General features: G+C 47.7%; 1 protein-coding gene across 1 annotated transcript; it reads right to left on the bottom strand.

The window, feature by feature from the left end:
- Positions 1 to 209: 209 nt before the first annotated feature.
- On the bottom strand, positions 210 to 10461 carry Cldn14 (claudin 14). The gene is made up of 2 exons (XM_032899369.1): positions 10062 to 10461; positions 210 to 1225 (listed from the first exon to the last, which is right to left on the bottom strand). Exon 2 carries the CDS (start codon positions 1143 to 1145, stop codon positions 426 to 428), a length of 720 nt encoding a protein of 239 aa, XP_032755260.1. The 5' UTR covers positions 1146 to 1225; positions 10062 to 10461; the 3' UTR covers positions 210 to 425.
- Positions 10462 to 21516: the final 11055 nt, after the last annotated feature.

Below are 21516 nucleotides of genomic sequence, written 5' to 3'. Positions count from 1 at the left end.
GCTTCCTGGGGGCATGGCAGTCAGCTCTCTAGATTTTCCCATCATGCATTAGTGGATGCTAGTGATTCAATGTCAAGGTCGGGGCTCCTGATCCTTAGTTTGGCTGCACAACCAGGATACTCCAAATCCCTAGGGCTCAGATGAGGTTTTCCACACCTGAAGATGCAGCAGGAGTGACTGCTACCCACTTCACAGAGCACCTCCGTGGGGCCAATCTTCCAAGTATTCTTTATTAAGCTCTTATTAAACCACCCACATAAATACATATAATAAATACAAAACCAGCACTTTTTAGAAGTCTTTGCTTTGAAGAGCACCCTCCTTCCCTGTGTTCCAGGCTTACTTCCCCACGTTTACAAAGGACTCTACATCCTTCACTGGTCCTTTGGGGCCCAACATCCCTGGCAGAAGCCTGGGGAAGGAACTCACACATAGTCATTCAACCTGTACCCACTGTGCGCGGCTGAGGTCACCGAGGGGGCACGGTTGTCCTTGTAGGCTGCTGGTGGGCGGTAGGCAGGGGCGGTGGCCGTGGTGGTGGCCCCAGCCCTGGACTGGGCCTGGTAGGGTCTGTAGGGGGCCTCGTCCTGGCACGACAGGCAGAGCAGGGTGCCCCCGATGAGAGACAGGGATGAGGAGATGAAGCCCAGGTACAGGGCCTGGCCGATCTCAAACTTCATGCCACTGGGCAGCAGAGGGTTGTAAAAATTCTGCACCACATCGTTCGTGGTCCAGGACACGGCCACCATGCACAGCAGGCCTGCCAGCAGGAAGAGCGCGCCCCCCAACACCGCGAAGGTGGTCTTGGCGGGTGTGCCCTTGGCACAGCGAGTGCACTTCATGCCCACTACGGCGCAGGCGCAGGCCATGCCCGACAGCAGGCAGGAGATGACCATGAGCGCCCGGGCCGCCTGTAGGTCCCGGGGTAGCGCCAGCAGCGAGCGGTAGATCTGACACTGGTAGATGCCTGTGCTGTGCCACACACACTCCATCCACAGTCCCTTCAGGTAGGACACGGCCGTCAGGATGTTGGTGCCCACATGGGCCGTCCTCCGCCAGTGCGGCAGGATAGTAGTGATGAGCGTTCCCACCATGCCCAGGAAGCTAAGCAGGAAGCCTAGGAGCTGGACCGCTGTGCTGGCCATGGTCGAGGGCTCCGCTAGCCGTGCCGGGCAGTGCCCAGGTCCTCAGGGATGGATCTGGTCCTTAGGTGCCCGTGGGAGGCCTAATAAAGCCAGGGAGGAGGGGGGGGCAAGAAAAGGGAACTGGGTTAAATATTATCTCGATGCCCTTATTTCTGTCACTGAAACACTTTTCCATAGGCAGTTGGTATGATAATTAACATATCCTGGAAAAAAAATGGAGGCTCCACAAGGCGGAAGAACAGAGCTGGAAGAACAGGATGCAGGTCCCAGGAGCCTGTGCTTCCTGGAGACCCCAGGGAACTCCAGAGCTCCCACTCTGAATGTCTCCTGGGACCTATGACTTATGGGAAGCACACTGGGAAGTTCTACCTTATATCTACACTCAGGTTTTTCTGTTACAACTAAGGCTTCCTTCTGTTTGGGTCAATAATCAGTAATAACAAATGTTGACCACACAGCTTGGACTGATGTGCCTTAAGGTGTATACCGGCTGCGACTTAGGGAACAGCCTTGAGGGCTGTGTCTGTAAGGGGGTCTGCCTCAGAGGCAGGTTGGAGGCTGTTTTGGAATTCGGACCTGATGTGACACCAAGCTTGCTGTCTCCTGCCCAGGGACAGGATCCCAAGTGACCAGAGGCATAGGTGCATCTGACAAGAGTGTAAGCCAAGGCCACAGAGACTGCCCAGCGTAGGGGACTCTCTCAAGTCACAGGACAGTCCTCAGCTACCCCACATCGCCCAGGGTCCACAGAGTGGAAGGTCCAGACCTACATTGGGCTCCCCGACTGACTCCTGACCTGAATTCTAGGCTGCCCCAACCCTTCCTTGTCAAGGTTACCCATTAAAGACTGTAGGCTTAACTGCCTGAGCCCACAAGGCTTGGCGGGTGGACCGGTCTGGGGAGGTCTAAGTCTATTTATGGAAAGCAAGGGGAGCTAATTTTAGAAATCACTAGGTTTTGCTATTTTTAAGTTTAAGATTTTTCTAATTTAAGAAGTGTTAATGAGCTCCCCACCCCCACCCCCAGCAGCAGCAGCAAGCAATCCTTCCGGGCTTGGCTTCTCACTTTAAGGCCATTCATTCAGTAGAAAACACATTAACTGAACGCGTCTCCTTGGAAACTGCCTGACTCTCCTCCTGAACTGCTGCTGAAGGCTCCACCCTTCACTGCTGTTTCCTTAGGAAGGCCCTGCCTCGCGCTGGCCAGTGTGCACTGTGCTGGACCGACCTGCCCAGGGCTGACTTTGGTGTTCCCTGTGGGCTACCTACCGTTCCCCGCCCCCCGCCCCCACAGGCATGTGTACAACTGTGGAAACATTTGTTAGAGAGGTGGGAGTCCAAGGCAAACGTTCTAGAAGCCCTCAGTGGTCCAGGTGGGCGGGGCCACATCTACAAGGTGAAGGCGCTGAGTCTTGCAGGGGTGCTCTGTGTGTGTGTGTGTGTGTGTGTGTGTGTGTGTGTGTGTGTGTGTATGTGTGTGTGTGTGTATGTGTGTATGTGTGTATATGTGTGTGTATGTGTGTATATATGTGTATGTGTGTGTATGTGTGTGTGTGTATGTGTATGTGTGTGTGTGTGTGTGTGTGTGTGTGTGTGTGTGTGTGTGTGTGTGTGTGTGTGTGTGTGTGTTTATGTGTATGTGTGTATATGTGTGTATGTGTGTATATGTGTGTGGGTATATGTGTATGTGCTGTGTGTGCATGTGTGTATGTGTGTGTATGTATATGTGTGTATGTGTGTGTGCATGTGTGTGTATGAGTGTGTATGTATGTGTGTGTGTGTGTGTGTGTATATGTGTGTGTATGTGTGTGTATGTGTGTGTGTGTGTATGTGTGTGTGTGTGTGTGTGTGTATGTGTGTCTGTGTGTGTGTGTGTGTGTATGTGTATATGTGTGAGTGTGTGTGTGTGTGTGTGTGTGTGTGTGTGTGTGTGTTGGGGGTGGCTTCCCTGCACCCTGAGGAGTTTTAGAGACAGTCATTACAGTTCCATACTTTCTATAACTTTAAGTACTTGTCAGTCTGGCAGACATTGACGGTTTAAGTTGACAGGACTCCCAATGCCTCACAGGGTCTGTGAGAGCCACAGGCAGGCAATTATGCAACCAGAGCTAAATGACCTGATAGTGCGCACTGTGCTCATTCAGGAAGAGTGGGAGCCTATGTCCTCTCCCAAGTCACACATTAAAATGACATGATGTCGCATAACTCCAACTAGGTACACAAGTAAAGAAAACTCCTTTTCCTAATAAGAAAGCATGTGTTGGTTAGATAAAAACCACTATTTGGGGTACATTCGGAGGTCATTTCCACTTCAGTAAGCTGCAGCGAGCGCCTGCACACTCAGTGGAGACCGCAGAAAGCCATGTGGACCTCAGGAACCCTCAGCCTTTCCCTGAGGCATCATCTCACTACCTAAGTTCTTTACAAATACAGATTAGGTTGCCAAGCTGGCTCAGTGAGCAAAGGTGCTTGCTGCTAAGCCTGACAGTCAAGAGTTCAATCCCGGGGTTGGGAATTTAGCTCAGTGGTAGACCACTTGCCTAGCAAGCGCAAGGCCCTGGGTTCGGTCCCCAGCTCCGAAAAAAAGAAAAGAAAAGAAAAAAAAAAAAGAGTTCAATCCCTGGGATTTCAATGGCAAAAAGAAAGAACCAACTCCTTCAAGTTGCCCCTTGACCTCTATCTGCATGCCCCACCCCACCATATGCACATACACGTATGTGTAATACACTAACTTAATACTTTTTAAAGTGCAGATCAACATTTTAAGATGAAATAACTGAATTTCAGTTAAAAAGGAAAAATCTCAGTATTTTCACAGCAATTTTTCTTAGTTGTGTAGGTTTGCTAGGTTATTTTTTTTCATTTAAAAAAAGAAAACATCTGCCCTACAAGAACAAAGTATAAGAACAAAGAAAACTAAAAGAAAAAGCGCATATCCCACTGATCAGTACAAGAATTCCTTTAGTGTTAAGTGATTATTAAATAGTATTAGCTGGCTTTATTTTAGCGAAGAAAGCTTTCTAAAGAAGATGCTATGGGTTGAACTATAACCCCCCAAAAAGATATATGAAGTCCTAACTCCCAGGACCTCAGAAATGGGGAGATTACACACATGGGCAGGGACAGGTTGGGGAAGGCCAGGCCCCTAAACCAAGATTAGTGTCTCTGTGAGAAGATAAAGTGGACTAAGAGAGGACGAGGACTGTGACGACTGAGGCAGTCTGGAATGACATCAAGAAGCCTAAAATGGGGCTGGAGAGATGGCGGACTGGAGGTCCTGAGTTCAATTCCCAGCAACCACATGGTGGCTCACAACCATCTGTAAAGAGATCCGCAGTCTGAAGAATGACATGAATAAATCTTAAAAAAAAAAAAAAGCCTAAAATGTTCCAGAAGTTTGGGGAGAGTCTTGGGGGCAGGCCGGCCCTCAGCACTCAGGAGGAGCACCCCTGGGGAGCCTAGGTCCCAGACTTTTGGAACCAATCTCTGTTTTGTTAAGCATCCCTGACTTAACAACCCCTCCCCCTCCCCCAGCCCTGTCCGCTCAGCTCAGGAAGTTAGAGAGACACACTCAAGTCTGAGGACAAGAGGGAGGATCCTCCAGAGCAGAGTGCTGGCGCATTCCTGGTCGTCACTGGTAAATACCAAACAGCCTTCTACCTCTATGTCCCAAAACGTAGAAGACAGAAAATGAGGAGACCCATCTGGAAAATCCCCCGTAGACCTGAGATTCGAAGGCAAGCTCTGTCTAACCAACCCACACAGGGATCACATGGGGAGACTTCCCTGTGTTAGAAATAAACACTGAAATAAAGGAATAAAGAATTGGCTTGGCCCGGGAAGAGTTTGAGACTAAGCTGTGTGCAGCTTGCTGCCTGCACCCGACCACCATGAACTCCTCAGGGACATTGTCATTTGTGTTTCTTTCTCCTTTCTAAAAGAAAAAAAAGAGAGATTTATTTATTATGGGCATATATGTGTGCCCATACTGCGTGTGTGTGTGTGTGTGTGTGTGTGTGTGTGTGTGTGTGTGTGTGTGTGTGTGGCCCATGGAGGTCAGAGGGGTTGAATCCCTTGGAACTAGAGTTACATAACCGTATACCCCCGATGTGGGTGCTGGAGTCCTCTGCAAAAACAGTAGGCGCCCTTGACCAGTAAGCCATCTTTCCGGTCCCCCACTGCCCCTTGACAGTGTCTGAATTACTGTCAGTTTCCTTAAATCAACATGTCTTGGTTTCATAGATCATAAAAACCCAAATTACGGGTGCAGGCCGGGTGTGGGTGAGGTGGCTCACAGCTTCCCAGTCTTTACCTTGGAAATGCAGTAGAGTTCAGAGGGCCCCCCTAGAGTTAGGACCTGGATCAAGACAGACAGACAGGCGTGGGAGGGAGGGGGGAAGAGAAACCCCAAACCAAGCCCTGTCACAGCCAGGCTGGGAATCTCCAGGGATAAGACAGCACAGCAGATCTGTAAACTCTGCGAACCTCTGAACGTTAGACATTTGAGCACTGAACTAGGGCCATTGGCAGATGGCAGATGCGGTGCCAGATAAAATGTAAGGCGAAGATTTACTACGGACACTAAAAATGCTGTGGAAACTGTTCCAAGGTCACCCTCAGCCAGCGCATCTTGAGTTCGGGTGTTCAAAGCTTCCATATTCAGACCTGCTGCTAATGTGTCCTTCCGTTGATGGTGGGTTCTTAGGCAATCTGCAATGTGCATCTGTTATCCCCATAAGGGTGGGAAAAGTCTAAAGTGGTTAAGCGATCGGGCTGATGGGGAGACAAAGAGGAGGGAGCACTGTGGCCCCGGCTGAGAGACACCGGGGAAGAGCACGGGTGCTCAGAGGCAGATGGGATGTGCTCACAGCGAGAGACAAATGGTGAGAGTGGTGGCCTAGGGCCACTGGACAAATGGAAGGCTGCAGGGCTGTGGCTGAGGTGGGTGACTCTGGATGTCTAGCTATCTAGTCCAGTGCTGTTGTTGTGTCCTTGTCATAATGTTTGGAATAAGGGTGAGATTTTCAGTAGTAGGGCATTATTCTTTTCTTTTTTTCCTCCTCCTCCTTCTTCCTCCTCCTCCTCCTCCTCCTCCTCCTCCCCCCTCCCCCTTTCTTCTTCTTCTTCCCCCACCCTTCCCTTCTCCCTTCCCCCCCTTCCTCCTCCTTCTTCTTCTTCTTCTTCTTCCCCCACCCTTCCCTTCCTCTTCCTTCCTTCCTTCCCTTCTTCTTCTTTTTGTTAGAAGGGTCATAGTTCACAAAGCTCAGGTTGACCTCACATTTACTCCATAACCAAGGATGAACTTCCAACCCTCTTGACCCTACCCAACAGTGCTGGGATTGCAGATAGGCCTTATACGCCTGCCTTATATGGTGCAAAAGAGAGAACCTTTGAGCATGTTGGGCAAGCACTTTACCAGCCGATGATACTGTGATATATGTACTTTTAATTTCCAATTAATTAATTGATTAATCTTGCAACAGGCTCATAGATACCAGGCTGGGCTTAAATTTGACTTGTAACCAAAGATGTCCTTGAACTTCTGATCCTCCTGCCTCTGCTTCCTGAGTTCGGGCATTACAGGTGTGCAGGACCACATCCACTTTGTGGGGTGCTGGACCTCACACCCAAGGCCGTGCATGCTAGGCAAGCACTCTACAAACTGAGTTACATGTTGAGAAGTTAAGAGTGGACTGGGTGTATATGATGAGAATTCATGGGTCCAGAGAGAAGGTAGCACGTGCCCTGTGGCTTGTCTTTCACATGTATGCTATGATCAGGCTGTGCACAGTCTCTGAGGCACCCCAGATGCTAGAGATTACTCGTCTGCTTTCAAGCGGAGCCCATTTCAAACAGACCCTTGTTCAGAAAGTATTGGGTATTTCAAGATGGTAGCAGCGACCAGGAGTGTTCACAGCCCAGTGAGCATTTCAGGGTTGCCTGGCTCCTTGGAACATCAGGCACGCAACCCTGCTTGTGACGGTGGACCCAGGAACTGGGCACGGGGGTTTCCCCCTATTAAACAGACGAAAACATCTGGTTGGGAGTTTGAAAGAAGCAGGAGACTCTCTCGCAGCGTTCTGCGGTATAAAAATATGGTTTCATGGGCTTATTTTTTCTTCAGTGTAACCTGGGTACCTCTGTGAATAGGGTCCAAGGAGGAGCCTTTCAAAAACAAAGCTGTTGTTTGTCTCCTGGGCCCAGGAGCGGCAGCCAGTGGAAACTGACCTGGGTCCCTGTGACAGCCTGCCTATTAGGAGTGAAGCTGCAGCCCTCTCTTCCTTTCTTTTATAGTCACCCAACAGGCAAGACAGGAGAAGCTGCCTCTGTTCAGACTTTGCAGCCACCATCAAATGGCCCTGGTGGACGTCCCCCATTGGTTGTTGCTGTTGGCTGATCCCCCCGAAAGCTCGTGGTCCTGCACACACACATGTCCTGCAAACTCTGTGGAGACTCACTGCCTGAATGAGAAATACACAGACCCAGCGGAAGGAGCTGAGTGGAAAGCTCCAAGAATCACTCCTGGGCTGGCAAGACGTACTGCCTGACTCTCAAGAAGGTGCTGGTACAAGGTTGACTTTGCTACTCCTGTATTACAGAGGTTCTTTTCTGATGTAGGCAAGAAAAACGATTTTTTAAAAAAAGGACAAACATATTCGACTCAATCGATTTTTTTATCTACACACATACCAGCACGCACACCAACATGCACACATGCATACCCACACACGTATGTATGAATGCACATACACACCAAGACTGGGGATACAGCTTAGAGGATAGAAACACTAGCTGTATACCCCTGAGAACCACGCAGAGCCTGATGCTTAGAACCCACAAACGTCTGGATGTGGTACCCTGCATCTGTACTCCCAGTGCTTTTTGGACAAGATGCAACGGGGAGACAGGAGATGATCCCTGATCCAGCTATCCCGGTTACACAGTGCAACATCAGAAACAAGACAGACCCTGCCTTAACAGAGTCAAAGGTGAGAACTGACCCCTGAAAGTTGACCTCTGACCTCCACATGTACAATCTGTGTCCCCAATAAACAAATATCTTTAAATGTGGAAGCAAGAAATACTTATTAGAAATACTATTGCCAACTTGACAGGCCCCAAAACCAATATTGGAAGGAAAACTCTGGATATTTCTTAAAGGGAGTTAGCTGAGGGAGGAAAATGCACAGTAAACCCTGGGAGCACTGTTCCAGGGGCTGGGAGCACTGACGGAATGAAAGGAGCAAGGAGTCTGCAGCCAGCGTTCACCTGCCTTCCTCCTAACTGTGGGTGTGTCCATGTGCCTCCAGCTCCCGCTGTAATGGCTTTTCTGCCTCAAACCTCAAACATCTTTATTCTTTTCCTTGAGTTGCTTTGGTCACAGCAGCCAGGAAAGTCGCCAAGACAGCGATAGTTTCATGGCACCCAGAGAAGGATTCACTTTCCTTCCCCTGTGTGGTTTTTCCTGTAGACGCCTCACGGGATGTTGATCCCATTGCACAGATGAACAAGTAAAGTACAGTAAGTTTCCAAGATTGATGGATCTCAGGCATCCAGATAGGGGTGGGGGCGGGCACTTCCTCCCACCCTGAGTGACTGCAAGTGACCTGCTCAGTCTCTGTGACACATCACCACCCTGAGGCAGAGGCTTCCTCTGCTGTGTAGAAGATGCTGAGATAAGACAGTAAGAACCTGCAAGCCCAGTCTGGAGCATGTCAGCAGATGCAGGGGAATGGGGCTGAGGTTTGATCTTCCGATAGATTAGGGACAAGGAAGCTCCGAGCTCACAGGCTGTCTCAGATCCAGGCACAGACCTTGGATCTTGTATCGTGGGGGACCCTCTAGTTTGCCAGCCTCAAAGCTAAAGCTAGGACCAAAAGGATTCAGACCTTCAAAAGTGTAAGAGTTAAGCCTCTTGGTGGGAATTAAAAACCCAAGTCCCAGATATCTCCTCGGTCTGGAGACCCTCTCAAATGCTAATCCCAATTCCCTTTCTATTTCACTCAGGGTCCTGTCGTCTGTGTGGCTCAAGATAGTTGAGGGTTTTATATAAAATTGCATGGGATTTCCCCTCTTTCTGACGTCTTTTACCTTTATTAAGAGAGAGCCAAAAGGCTGGAGAGATGGCTCAGTCAGTAACGTGCTTGCTGTGCAAGCCTGAGTCCCCAAGTTTGATGCCCAACCCAGAACTCACATCAAAAGCTAGGCATGGAGGCCAGAGCTTAAAATCCCAGCACCGGAGAGATGGTGGGTCCCTGCGCTCTCTAGTCAGCCAGCTCACTAACTAACTGGTGAGCTCCAGGCTAACGTGAGACCCTGCCTCAAACAACGAGATGGAAAATACTCAAGCACACATCCTCATGATCATTCACAGAGAGAGATGATGGATGGATGGACGGACAGACAGACAGATAAATAGGGGAACAGAGCTCTTGTATTTCCTTCTCCCAAGTGGGTGTGTGTGTGAGTTTGGGGCTCAGGGAGAGGTCCCCGTGAGGAAGAGGATGCCCTCAAAGCAGAAGTTATGAACAGCGCTGAACCGTGCTGGTTCCCCAGAAGGACTCAGAGCAGACGGAGACAACAGTGACACCTCCCAGGCTGACAGAGTCTCCAAGCATCCGGATTCAGCCCTTGCTCCCAAATTGAGACCCAGAAAGCGAAGAGAGAGCTCTGCCCAGAAACTGTGGGACCAAACTCCTGCTCTCCCTAGGTTCTCAGCAGCTTGGCTGCCTTTTGATCCTCATGTTTTAGGTCCCCTGGACACCCAGGCCCAAGGACCACAACGACCCCTTCACTTGGAGAACGCTCCCTTTCGCCAGGCCGCTGACCTGCGTTCCAACTCACCCACCCACACGCCTGACAGGCAGGGGCCCAGCTTTGCAGATAAATGGCTGCCAACTGCAGCCACTCCACTCACATACAGAACAGCTCGAGTCCCATCCACCTCGACACTCCGACTCAGGTAGACCCCGGAGACACAGCAAGGACGCTGAAGTCTTCCAGCTTAAGCCTATTCACCAAATGGGAGCTTCAAGGCCAGGGTGCTTGCGAGACAGTTGTCTGGTCAATTACGGTCTCTGAGTGGGGCCTGCGTGGGCATACATGCCCTCTGGTTAGAAGATTAACTAGCTGGTGCACCCTACAAGGTGGCCCTGCTGAGGCAAACATTCAAGACCAACCGGAAATATCATATCTGCATTTGACACAAGAATGCCAGAGATGTCTACACACGGCTGGCTAATGGGTCCCTGTGCCTGGCAGGGGAAACCTCACCTTTCCTACTCACTGTCCTGTGTCAGCCTTTTCTGACCTCCCTGTTCTGGCTTTGTCGGCCACCAGACTCCCGAGCTGCAGCTGCTGGCCACAGTGACTCGCCCTCTGAGCCATCCACCTGACGTGACTGTGGACTTTTTCCTGGTTGAGCAATTTGTTTTCCCAAGCTTAGTTGCCTTTCTAGTTGATTCCATTAGCTCTCTACACTACTGAACTAAGGTTTTCAGACACCTCCCATGATACTCTTCAGTCACTGGGACTTTGGAGGGGACGCTATGGAAAACTATAACAGGCAGATGGCCCTGGGCATGGCTCAGCCTACTTCCCTGTCCCTAGCAATAATAGTGGAGACAGAGAGGGAGCGTCTGTGGGAGAGCGGTGAGCCTGCAGCACTTAGTGTCTGCTTCATCTGTAAAGTTCTTGTGTTTTATTTCTATTTCCCTTTCACTCACTTGGACTGTGTGCGAGTCTGTGTGTTTATATATGTGTCTCTCTGTGTGTCTGACTGTCTGTGTGTGTCTGTATATGTGTGTCTGTGTGTGTATCTGCACATGTATGTCTGCATGTGTATCTGTGTGTGTCCATATATGCACACATATCTGTGTGTGTATGTATCTGCACATGTATGTGTGTATGTGTATCTCTGTGTGTGTATATGTGTGTCTCTGTGTGTATATATCTGTATCTCTGTGTGTGTGTCTGTATATGTGTGTCTGTGTGTGTCTCTCTATGTGTGTCTCTGTGTGTATATATCTGTATCTGTGTGTGTGTGTCTGTCTCTCTTTGTGTGTCTGTGTGTATATTTGTGTCTGTGTGTGTATCTGTACATGTATGTCTGCATGTGTATCTCTGTGTGTATCTATATATGTATGTCTGTGTGTATGCCTCTCTTTATGTGTCTGTCTTTATGTGTGTATGTAAATGTGTGTCTGTGTGTATCTGCACATGTATGTGTGTATGTGTATCTCTGTGTGGGTACATATGTGTGTCTCTGTGTGTACATATGTATGTCTCTCTGTGTATATATCTGTATCTCTGTGTGTGTGTCTGTATATGTATGTCTTTGTGTGTATATGTCTCTCTCTATGTGTCTGTCTTTATGTGTGTATGTATATGTGTGTCTGTGTATGTATCTGCACATGTATGTGTGTATGTGTATCTCTGTGTGTGTATATGTGTGTCTTTGTGTGTATATATCTGTATCTCTATGTGTGTGTCTGTATATGTGTGCCTGTGTGTCTATGTCTCTCTATGTGTGTCTCTGTGTGTATATATCTGTATCTCTGTGTGTGTCTGTATATGTGTGTCTCTGTGTGTATATATTCGTATCTCTGTGTGTGTGTATATTCGTATCTCTATGTATATGTGTCTGTGTGTCTATGTCTCTCTATGTGTGTCTGTGTGTATCTGCACATGTGTGTCTGTGTGTGTATATGTGTATCTCTCTGTGTCTGTATATGTGTGTCTGTGTGTGTATCTGCACATGTATGTCTGTGTGTGTATGTGTATCTGTGTGTGTGTCTGTATATGTGAGTCTCTGGTGTGTATATATGTATCTCTGTGTGTGTGTTGGTATATGTGTGTTTGTGTGTGTCTATGTCTCTCTATGTGTGTCTGTGTGTGTATATGTGTGTCTGTGTGTGTATATGTGTGTCTCTGTGTGTGTCTGTATATGTGTGTCTGTGTGTATCTGCACATGTGTGTCTGTATGTGTATGTCTGTTTCTCTGTGTGTGCATATGTGTGTATACATGTATATGTGTGTGTGTTTGTATGTGTGTGTGTATATCTGTAAATATATGTGTCTATGTGTGTGTGTCTATGTGTCTGTTTGGGGATAAGAAGTTGACATCAAATGCTTTCTTATTCACTGTACTTACTTTGTGACTCAGGGTCTCTCACTGTACCTGGTGGGGCTCGATAGTGGGTTATGGAGTGAGCTCCAGAGAGCAGCCTGTTTCTGCCTCCAGAGCCCTGAGGTTACAGGTTTGCCACTGGGCCCAGCTTTCTATGAAGGTGCTGGGATGCAGACTCAGGTTCTCATGTTTGGGATGTAAAGACTTCCCCAGGCCTCACAGTGTCTCTTAACTGCACCCTACATCCCATTGAGAGACTTCCTGCTGAGATGACATCACTGAAGGCATGCACCTTCCTGGAGGTAGGACAATGGATTTTTTGAATTCAAGGCAATTGAAGAATACTGGTGTCTGCTGGGGGTGCCAGAGTGGACAGTCTGCGAATGTTCTGATAGAACTTTTTTTTGAGGTGGAGGTAACCACTGTGTAACCAAGGTCAGCTCTAACTCTGAATTCTCCTCCTTAGCCTTCTGAATTTTGGCACTAGAGGCGTGCAACACTGTGCTGTTGACACGGAGCTGGTAGATGGCACTCAGGGCTTCATCCGAGTTGAGCAAGCGCTCTAGCGCCTGCACTCCATCCCCAGATTTAGATAACGCCCAGATTACAGTGGCCTTAGCTTCTCAGCACTCACTGCCCGTGCTTAGGAAACCCTCAACAGAGAGAAAGTAAAAAGAGTAAGCAATTTATTTTGTTTTCAAAAAGATTTTATTTTATATTTAAAGCATGTGTGTAGCTGGAGGGATAGCTCAGGGGTTAAGAGCACTGACTGCTCTTCCAGAGGTCCTGAGTTCAATTCCCAGCAACCACATGGTGGCTCACAACATCTGTAATGGGATCTGATGCCCTCTTCTGGTGTGTCTGAAGATAGCAACTGTGTACTCATACATGAAATAAATCTTTTTTAAAAAAAGTGTATGTGAGTGTGCATGTGTGTGCACATGAGTGTGGGTACCTTCAAGGCCAGTATAGGGTGACGGATCTCTGGAGCTGAAGTGAGAGGAAGTTGTGAATCATTTGACCTGGAGACTGGGAACTCCACTCTGGACCTTGTCAGGAACAGTGAACTTTTGATCCCTGAGCCGGCTTTCTAGATCTCAGACAAAGACATGTGATGGCCAAAGAGTGTGAGGTCAGAGATAACAACTGAATTTTGTCTATCTACCTGTCTGTCTGTTTGTCTGTCCGTTCGTCTGTCCATCCATCCATCCATCCATCTATCCATCTATCCATTCATCCATCTATCTCTTTTTGAGACAGGTTCTCCCTATGTAGCTCTGGCTGTCCTAAAACTCACTTTGTAGACCAGGATGGTCTCAAACTCACAGAGATCCACCTGCCTCTGCCTTCCTAGTGCTGGGACTAAAGGCCTGTGCCACAATATCCTGTCCCCAGTGAGGGATCCTCAGGGAACTAAAAGCGGCTCAAGAGGACTGGAGAGATGGCTCAGTGGTTAAGAGCACTTGCTGCTCTTGCAGAGGACCTCAGTTTGGATCCCAGCACCTAAATTGGGTGGCTCTAACGGATCTGACACCTTCTTACGTCCACATATATGGACACATACACTCACACACAGATGCCTTCTACTATCCATAGAAATAAAGTTACTTTTAAAGTGTAATAACAGGGGTTGGGGATTTAGCTCAGTGGTAGAGCGCTTGCCTAGGAAGCGCAAGGCCCTGGGTTCGGTCCCCAGCTCTGAAAAAAAAAAAAAATAAAGTGTAATAACAGTTAATAATTATTATTGTTGTTGTTGTTATTGTTATTGTTGTTGTTGTTATTGTTGCTGTTGTTGTTGTTGTTAGGCCCTGGAGTTGTAAGATTCTAACTTCCCACAGACGGCTAATCAGTTCTAATCAGTCTTGTTCAGCCTCACCGAGTCTTTAACCCAGATGTGGATTTTTTTTTTATTCTGGGATCCTCAATTCAAATAATCGTCTAAGAGCATAGCTCTGCCACGGTAAGTCCATTTCTGTCTCCAAATTGCTTTTGTGACCTCAAATGAACATCTGGATCCCTAAGCTGCCCTCTCCCTGTCTCCAGTGTCTAGAGGCTGCTCGTTCCTCTTTCTGTCTCTTCAAACTTCCCTGCTCTGAATGTCCCACACGTGGGGACGGACAATCTTTATTTTTGTGATTGACGTCACTTAGAAGTCGAGCGTCCCCAAGACAGGCTTCCCTCACTCTTTTTTTTTTTTTTTTTTTTTTTTTCCCCGGAGCTGGGGACCGAACCCAGGGCCTTGCGCTTAGGCAAGCGCTCTACCACTGAGCTAAATCCCCAACCCCGCTTCCTCATTAACGCTTAACTTTCGTCCCCTTTCCCCGGCAGCAAACATCCTGTCCTCCCCTTCCTTATGGGTTGTTCCCCTGCCTCCCCCCATTGAGCAGACAGTCTAGTTCATGGGGGTTCAGTCTCCTGGACCAACTGTTCTGACCTCATTCAGGCTGGAGAGGTCAGTCCACCAATCAATGGATGGATGAAGACATTGTGTGTAATATGGGGTCTGAGTCCACACCTTTCCATTCTTTCTCTGAAGACTGAGTTCAGTGGATGTCCTGGCAGTGATTTGACGTCTTTCAGGAGAAGGCTGGGCAGTCTTATTCACCCAAAGGCCCAAACCGGCCCATAGGCCTGAGACCCTCCATGTTCATTCTAAAAAAAAAAAAAAAAAAAATCAAGACTAATGAGAGTCTAATACAATGTCCATACATCACAGGACTTCAGAGCAGACTTGGTGAGAATTTGTCTCCTGACCAAGTGTTCTGACGCTCTCTCAGGTTGGAGAGCACCAATAGATGGATGAAGACTAATCCACACCTTTATGTTAAGACTGAGTCACGTGATGTCCCAGTGATGACGTCTTTAAGCCCAAGAAGGCTGGGCAGTCTTATTCACCCAAAGGCTCAAACCGGCCCATAGGCCTGAGACCCTCCATGTTCATTCTAAAAAAAAAAAAAAAAAAAATCAAGACTAATGAGAGTCTAATACAATGTCCATACATCACAGGACTGTGTCTTATTCACGCTTAATATAACAGTCCCAAAAATACCATTAAAATACAGATACTTTGTTGTATATGGTGCTGTGGATGGAAGTTGGGGCGTCACACAGGACAGACGTGAGTTATAGGTGGCTATGAGCCTCAAGTGTCCTTTGCTGACACCGTGCCTGCCCTGGTGGCGCTATGGCTATCGGATAAACCTTTAAACTGTATTCTCAGCAGACTAGGATCTTCTACCAACCTAAGCTAAGAGCCATCAGCTAGTGTATGAGAACAGTAACAGCCTTGTCCATGTGTAGTGACCCCCAACCCGAGATCTGACCGGCGTATGGGTAAACATCTTAATTTATCTTTGTTATGAAATTAATGAAATCTGAAATAACTGCGTCTATGGTGTAACATGTCTGTATATTCTTTTATTATTAATATTTTGTTGTACGTGTATGGATGTTTTGCCTGAGTGTACATCTGTGTGCAGTGCCCAGGAAGGTGAGAGAATGGTGTTGGGTCTCTGTGACTCCAGTTGTAGATGGTTGTGAGCCACCGTGTGGGTGCTGAGGATGGACCGCAAGTCTTCTGGAAGAGCAGCAAGTCTCCTGTGGCTGAGCCATCGTATCAGTCCTAGAACATGTCTTCCGAGCAAACCCAATCTGTTCTGGGTCACTCGGACTTGGCTCAAACAAACTATTGTTTATTCCCTTTGAAGTAAGAGCTGTTTTGAGCCAACGTTAAAATTTTAGTAAATTTTAGTGTCCAGGCATTTCTGTTGTTTAGTTTTCCATTACTGCCACAAATACTGAAATACTTTAAAAGAAGGAAGGTTTATTTGTGTTCAGATTTTAGAGATGCTACCCATGGCCAGCTGGCCTATTGCTCTTAAGGGCTTCATGGTGGATCATGTATGAGTGTGTATATGTATATGTGTGTGCGTGCGCACATATGTACACATGTGTGCTTGCATGTGTATCTCTGTGTGCACATGTGTGTATTTGTGTGTGCATGTGTGTGAGTGTTTATGTGTATGCTCATGAGTATATGTGAGTACACACGTATGTGTATGTCTCTGTGCACATGTGTGTGTGTGCATTTGTGTGTGTGCATGTATGCATATGTGTTTGCATGTATATCTGTGTGTACATGTGCATATGTGTGTGCACTTGCACATGTGTGTATGTGTATGTTTGTGAGTGTGAGTGCACACATGTGTGTGCATGTGTGTCTGTGTGTGCACGTGTGTGTGTGTGTGTGTGTGTATGTGTGTTAGAATGCTGTTCTCTGTGGCTGGACAGATACGGAAGGGGTCTTACAATCTTCATGAGAATGTCTCTCGACAAAACCCCTCTCATTAGGCCTTGCCTATCTGCTCCCAATGGTGCCACCCTGAGGGCCAAGGCTTGATGTGTGTAGACAACTGGTTCTCGGGGTGGTAGGTTGATGTCATTATGCAGGTGAAGGCTGATACAAGATAGAACGAGGCCTGTATTTAGACAAGAAGGAAGGATGGGGGAGAGAAAAGTTTTAGAGAGGAGGAGGCTGGAGAGAGAGGAGGGAGCAGCTGAGAGAACATGGAGGCAGATGTTAAGATTCCTCTCTGCACATTTACAGGCTGTTATGACTATCCTTAAGGGATGGATGTGTACAGGGCTTCGTGTGTCTAGATGAGCAAACTATATCTTATCTAGGTGGGTGGTAAATATCCTTATCAATTGGCTGTAAGTTAAGTGTGTGGATGTATTGTATATTGAGCATTTGACACATACATTTAGTTCCTGGGTTCCAGTTTGCTGAGTAATGATTTCACCGGGTGTTGGGAGTGTGAACAGAGTCCATGGCAGGAAGCCGTGTTAGTCTATAGAATGCTTGGGGCTAGCGTGGTGTGGGGCCATGCTAACACAGCCTGTGGAATGCAATGTGTGAATCAGACGTAGTAAAATCCCGTCGAGGGGACAGTGTGTGAAAGTGATAACAGAGAAACAGCTAGAGTGCTCGAGTCCGCCCGGAGTGGGAGCTCGTGGAAACCAGGTCAAGCGACTTTTTTAATTATAGCGCAACACGGGGTTTCAAAGTTTTGTCCCATATTTTATATATAAATATGAAAGCATAAATACAAAGCATTGAGTTGACATTAGCCAGTTGTCCTTGCCCACGTTCATGAGGAGGTTGTTGTAAGGCTGCATTGTTAAGAACTGTGTTCTCTGTTATGGATGGAAGCACCCTCCTCCCATCCGTTCTGCCTGTGGCTGAGAGCCAAAGGGAGGACCTGGGAGAACGGGCCACATTAGGACTTAAGGTCACGACTGAACTTCCGGCAGTGGCCTCTTCTTTCTCAGGAAGCCTGGTGCTGTGGGAAGGCTCGCTCGGCCTGCAAGCTCCCACAGGCGGAAGTGCCCACATCCTGCAGTGGACCCAGTACACAGTAGCCCGCCAGGTTACCGGAAAAGACTGGTTTGGGCCGACCTTCTGCTACACCTGCTCTGAATACACACCCTGCCTCCTGATTGCTAGCTCTCTAACACATGTCTGCTAACACCCAACGTCTCACCCCTCCAACATTATAATTATCTAAGCACCATCATGTGGATGGTGTTTAAAGAGGTATGTGCACAGGAGGAAGCCGCTATCTTTGGCAGCCATCTTGTCTGGTCGTCCTCACCCAAGGCTTCTTTCCAGACAAGCTCTGGGCTCCCCCTTCCACCTTTGCTGCCTCAGGTGCCAGCCCGTGCTAGACTCTTCAAAAATGGCTGTTGTTCTGGGAAAGGGTTTTGAGATTGGACCCTGTATCCAGGCACTGGGTACCAATCCAGAGTGGCTGTATGTCCAGGTGTAGCTATCAAGAAGTGTTCTGGTAAGTCTCCTTGTCTATGCCCAGCTGTAGAGCATGCCTGTCACATCTGAGGGGCTAGTAGGACGTTGCAGGGGCCACGAACGTAAAATATTTCACTTGCCAAGGCAGAAACATGGGAGATGCTCTCAGATACCATCAGGGCCCACAGGGTGGGGAATAGTGTGAATTATATGAATATTCAATTTAATATGTGTGTAGTCAGGTTTGTTCATACTCTGCTCTGTCCATTCCCCAAATAAGCACACACACACACACACACACACACACACACACACACACACACACACACACACACAGTCTCTCTCTCTCTCTCTCTCTCTCTCTCTCTCTCTGGCAAGTGCATGTATAAACCTACCTGGACATAGAGATGACTTTGACAGGGAGCTGGAGAGATGGCTCAGTGCTTAAGAGCACAGGCTGCTCTTCCAAAGGATCTAGGTTCAATTCCCAGCACCCCCATGGCAGCTCATAACTGTCTGAACTCAAGTTCCAGTGAATCTGACTCCTTCACACAGACATACTGTAGGCCAAACACCAAATGCACATAAAAATAAAAAAAATAAAAATTATGAAGGAAGGAAGGGAGAGAGAGAGAGAGAGAGAGAGAGAGAGAGAGAGAGAGAGAGATATGCAATGGCAAAGTCCAATGATTCTAAAAGTTCTTGGTAAATAACATAAGAAGGATGACTAAAGCCAAGGAGGGCCCTGGTATTAGACCAGGAGGCTGTGTGCCTTTTACCATGTTTGGTTATAAAGCATTAGCCAAGAGCTTTTGCAGTTTTTCCAGCAAGCCAATAAGGGATCCGTGTGATCTTGGGCCACAATTCTGGTGCTTAAAGGACCCCAGGTACCTCTAAGAGCTGTCCTCACAGAGGGGTCTATGGTTTAACCAGGACTCTCCCCAATTCTATTCAGAGGTTACCCAGAAGACAAGAAGCCACACACCCCAGCTCTTAGAAACGGAACAGCCAGGACTGGGTGTGCCCTGGAGTCAGGAGAGCAGGGATGGGAGCCCAGTGCCCAGCTGGACAGACCCGACCATTTTAATTGCCGAGTGCATTTGGACCTTTCTATGTAGGCTTCTTGGCCGTTTGTGTTTGCTGAGGGGACGGTGTGACACAGGATCCTAGTGTTCTCTTGTAGCCCGGTAATAAAAGCCATCTGCCTGGAACCTTGTTTTGGAGCAAGAGCAGGTACGGACAAATTATCGAATGCTCATAAAAGAATGGGCTGGGCTGGGCTGCTTCAGATCGGGGGATGGGCACACGTGCTACAGCACAGCATTGCCGGAGGCTGGGGACTTCCAGAGGTCAAAGGTAAGGGCCATTGTGAAAACACAGATGGCTCAGAAATAAATGTGGTACATGTCGGAGGGTGAGTCACATGACCGGGGCTGATCTCTTCCTAGAACTTGTGCCATACCAGGGGTCCCACCACTTCAGGAAGAGCAGAGACCTGAAGCTTTACCCATGAATCCCTGAGATGAATCCTTGTGTGCACTCCCACTCCCCAAACTCACATCTATGCAGAACTTTAGAATGCGACCTTGTTAGGAACCAGGGTCTTTGTGGGTGAAATCAAGAAGCGATGAGCTGGGCCTGGTGGCACATGCCTGTCCCCAGCATGAGGGAGACGAGAGGCAGGAGTTGCTTCATGAGTTCGAAGCCAGTCTGGTCTACATGGTGGATTCCAGGCCAGCCAGAGCCACGCAGCAAGATTCTGTCTCACTATAGAAAAAAATACACTGAGCTCATAAAAAAAATACACTGAGCTCATAGAGGATTGAGATGGACCCTCCACCCAATGCCAGGTGTCCCTAAAGAAAAGGGGAGGGGGTCATGTGCAGGCAGAGAGTGGGTTGACACCCTGCAAGCCAGGGATGGTTATAGTCCTCCTATGTTCTCTCGAGAGTGGTGACAGAGATGTAGTTTTTCCTGGTACCCACAGTCAACGAGTCTGAGGACATACAGTCTACAGGTACTGAAGACGGTGACATTCAGTCAGTGAGTCTCAGGACAAACAGACTACAGCTACTGGAGGCCAACTGTGACATTTGTTGCAGGGATTTCGCAGATGGTCCTTATTTTGCCCCTGCTTCTATCACTGTGAATGTCCAACTTTTTTTTCCCATGTGGAGAGGTTTAATGAGAGAAGAAGAGTAGAAGAGGAGAGGAGTAAAGGCTGGCCATGAGCACATGGAGGAAAGGGGGGAGGGGAACGGGGAGAGAAGGGACAGGGACAAAGAGGGCACGAGAGGAGAGTAAGGGCAAGAGTGAATGTCCAACTTTTAATGCTTCTCTGCATCAACTGATACAACTTTAAGTCTTTTCTTAACTATGGTAGATTACATTGATTGGTCTTCAAATATTGAACCAATCTTGCATCTCTGAAATAAATACTATTTGATTCTGGTGTATAATATATAATATATTTATTTGATATATGTTATTGGTTAGTATATATTTGTTTTATTTATTTATTATTTATGAGTACACTGTAGCTGTCTTCAGACACACCCCAGAAGTGAGCATCAGATCCCACTACAGATGGTTGTGAGCCACCATGTGGTTGCTGGGATTTATGTTCTTTTTTTTTTTTTTTTTTTTTTTTTTGGAGCTGGGGACCAACCCAGGGCCTTAAGCTTCCTAGGCAAGTGCTCTACCACTGAGCTAAATCCCCAACCCCTGGTTGCTGGGATTTAAACTCAGGACCTCTGGAAAGAGTAGTCAGTGCTCTTAACCACTGAGCCATCTCTCCAGCCCTAGTATATATTTGTTACATAAAATATATAACATATTTTATATATGTTATTGATATTGTAATATATATATATATACATATATATATATATATATCTCACCTTGTACTGGCTGGTTTTGTGTGTCAACATGACACAAGCTGGAGTCATCACAGAGAAAGGAGCCTCCCTTGAGGAAATGCCTCCATGAGACCCAGCTGTAAGGCATTTTCTCATCTAGTGATCAAGGAGAGCAGACCCAGCCCATTCTAGGGTGGGGCCATCCCTGGGCTGGTGGTCCTGGGTTCTATAAGAGAGCAAGCTGAGCAAGCCAGGGGAAGCAAGCCAGTAAGTAACATCCCTCCATGGCCTCTGCATCAGCTCCTGACCTGCTTGAGTTCCAGTCCTGACTTCCCTTAGTGATGAACAGCAATGTGGAAGTGTAAGCTGAATAAGCCCTTTCTTCCCCAACTTGCTTCTTGGTTATGTTTGTGCAGGAATAGAAACCCTGACTAAGACACACCATAATAAATTCATATTATGAATTCATAAGTCCATATACATATGAATTCTTTTTTTTTTTTTGGTTCTTTTTTTCGGAGCTGGGGACCGAACCCAGGGCCTTGCGCTTGCTAGGCAAGCGCTCTACCACTGAGCTAAA

This window comes from Rattus rattus, chromosome 4 (assembly GCF_011064425.1).
Source record: "Rattus rattus isolate New Zealand chromosome 4, Rrattus_CSIRO_v1, whole genome shotgun sequence".
Taxonomy (NCBI): domain Eukaryota; kingdom Metazoa; phylum Chordata; class Mammalia; order Rodentia; family Muridae; genus Rattus; species Rattus rattus.
The sequence above is the reverse complement of the archived record's forward strand: the minus strand, read 5'-3'. Positions and strand labels throughout refer to the sequence as shown.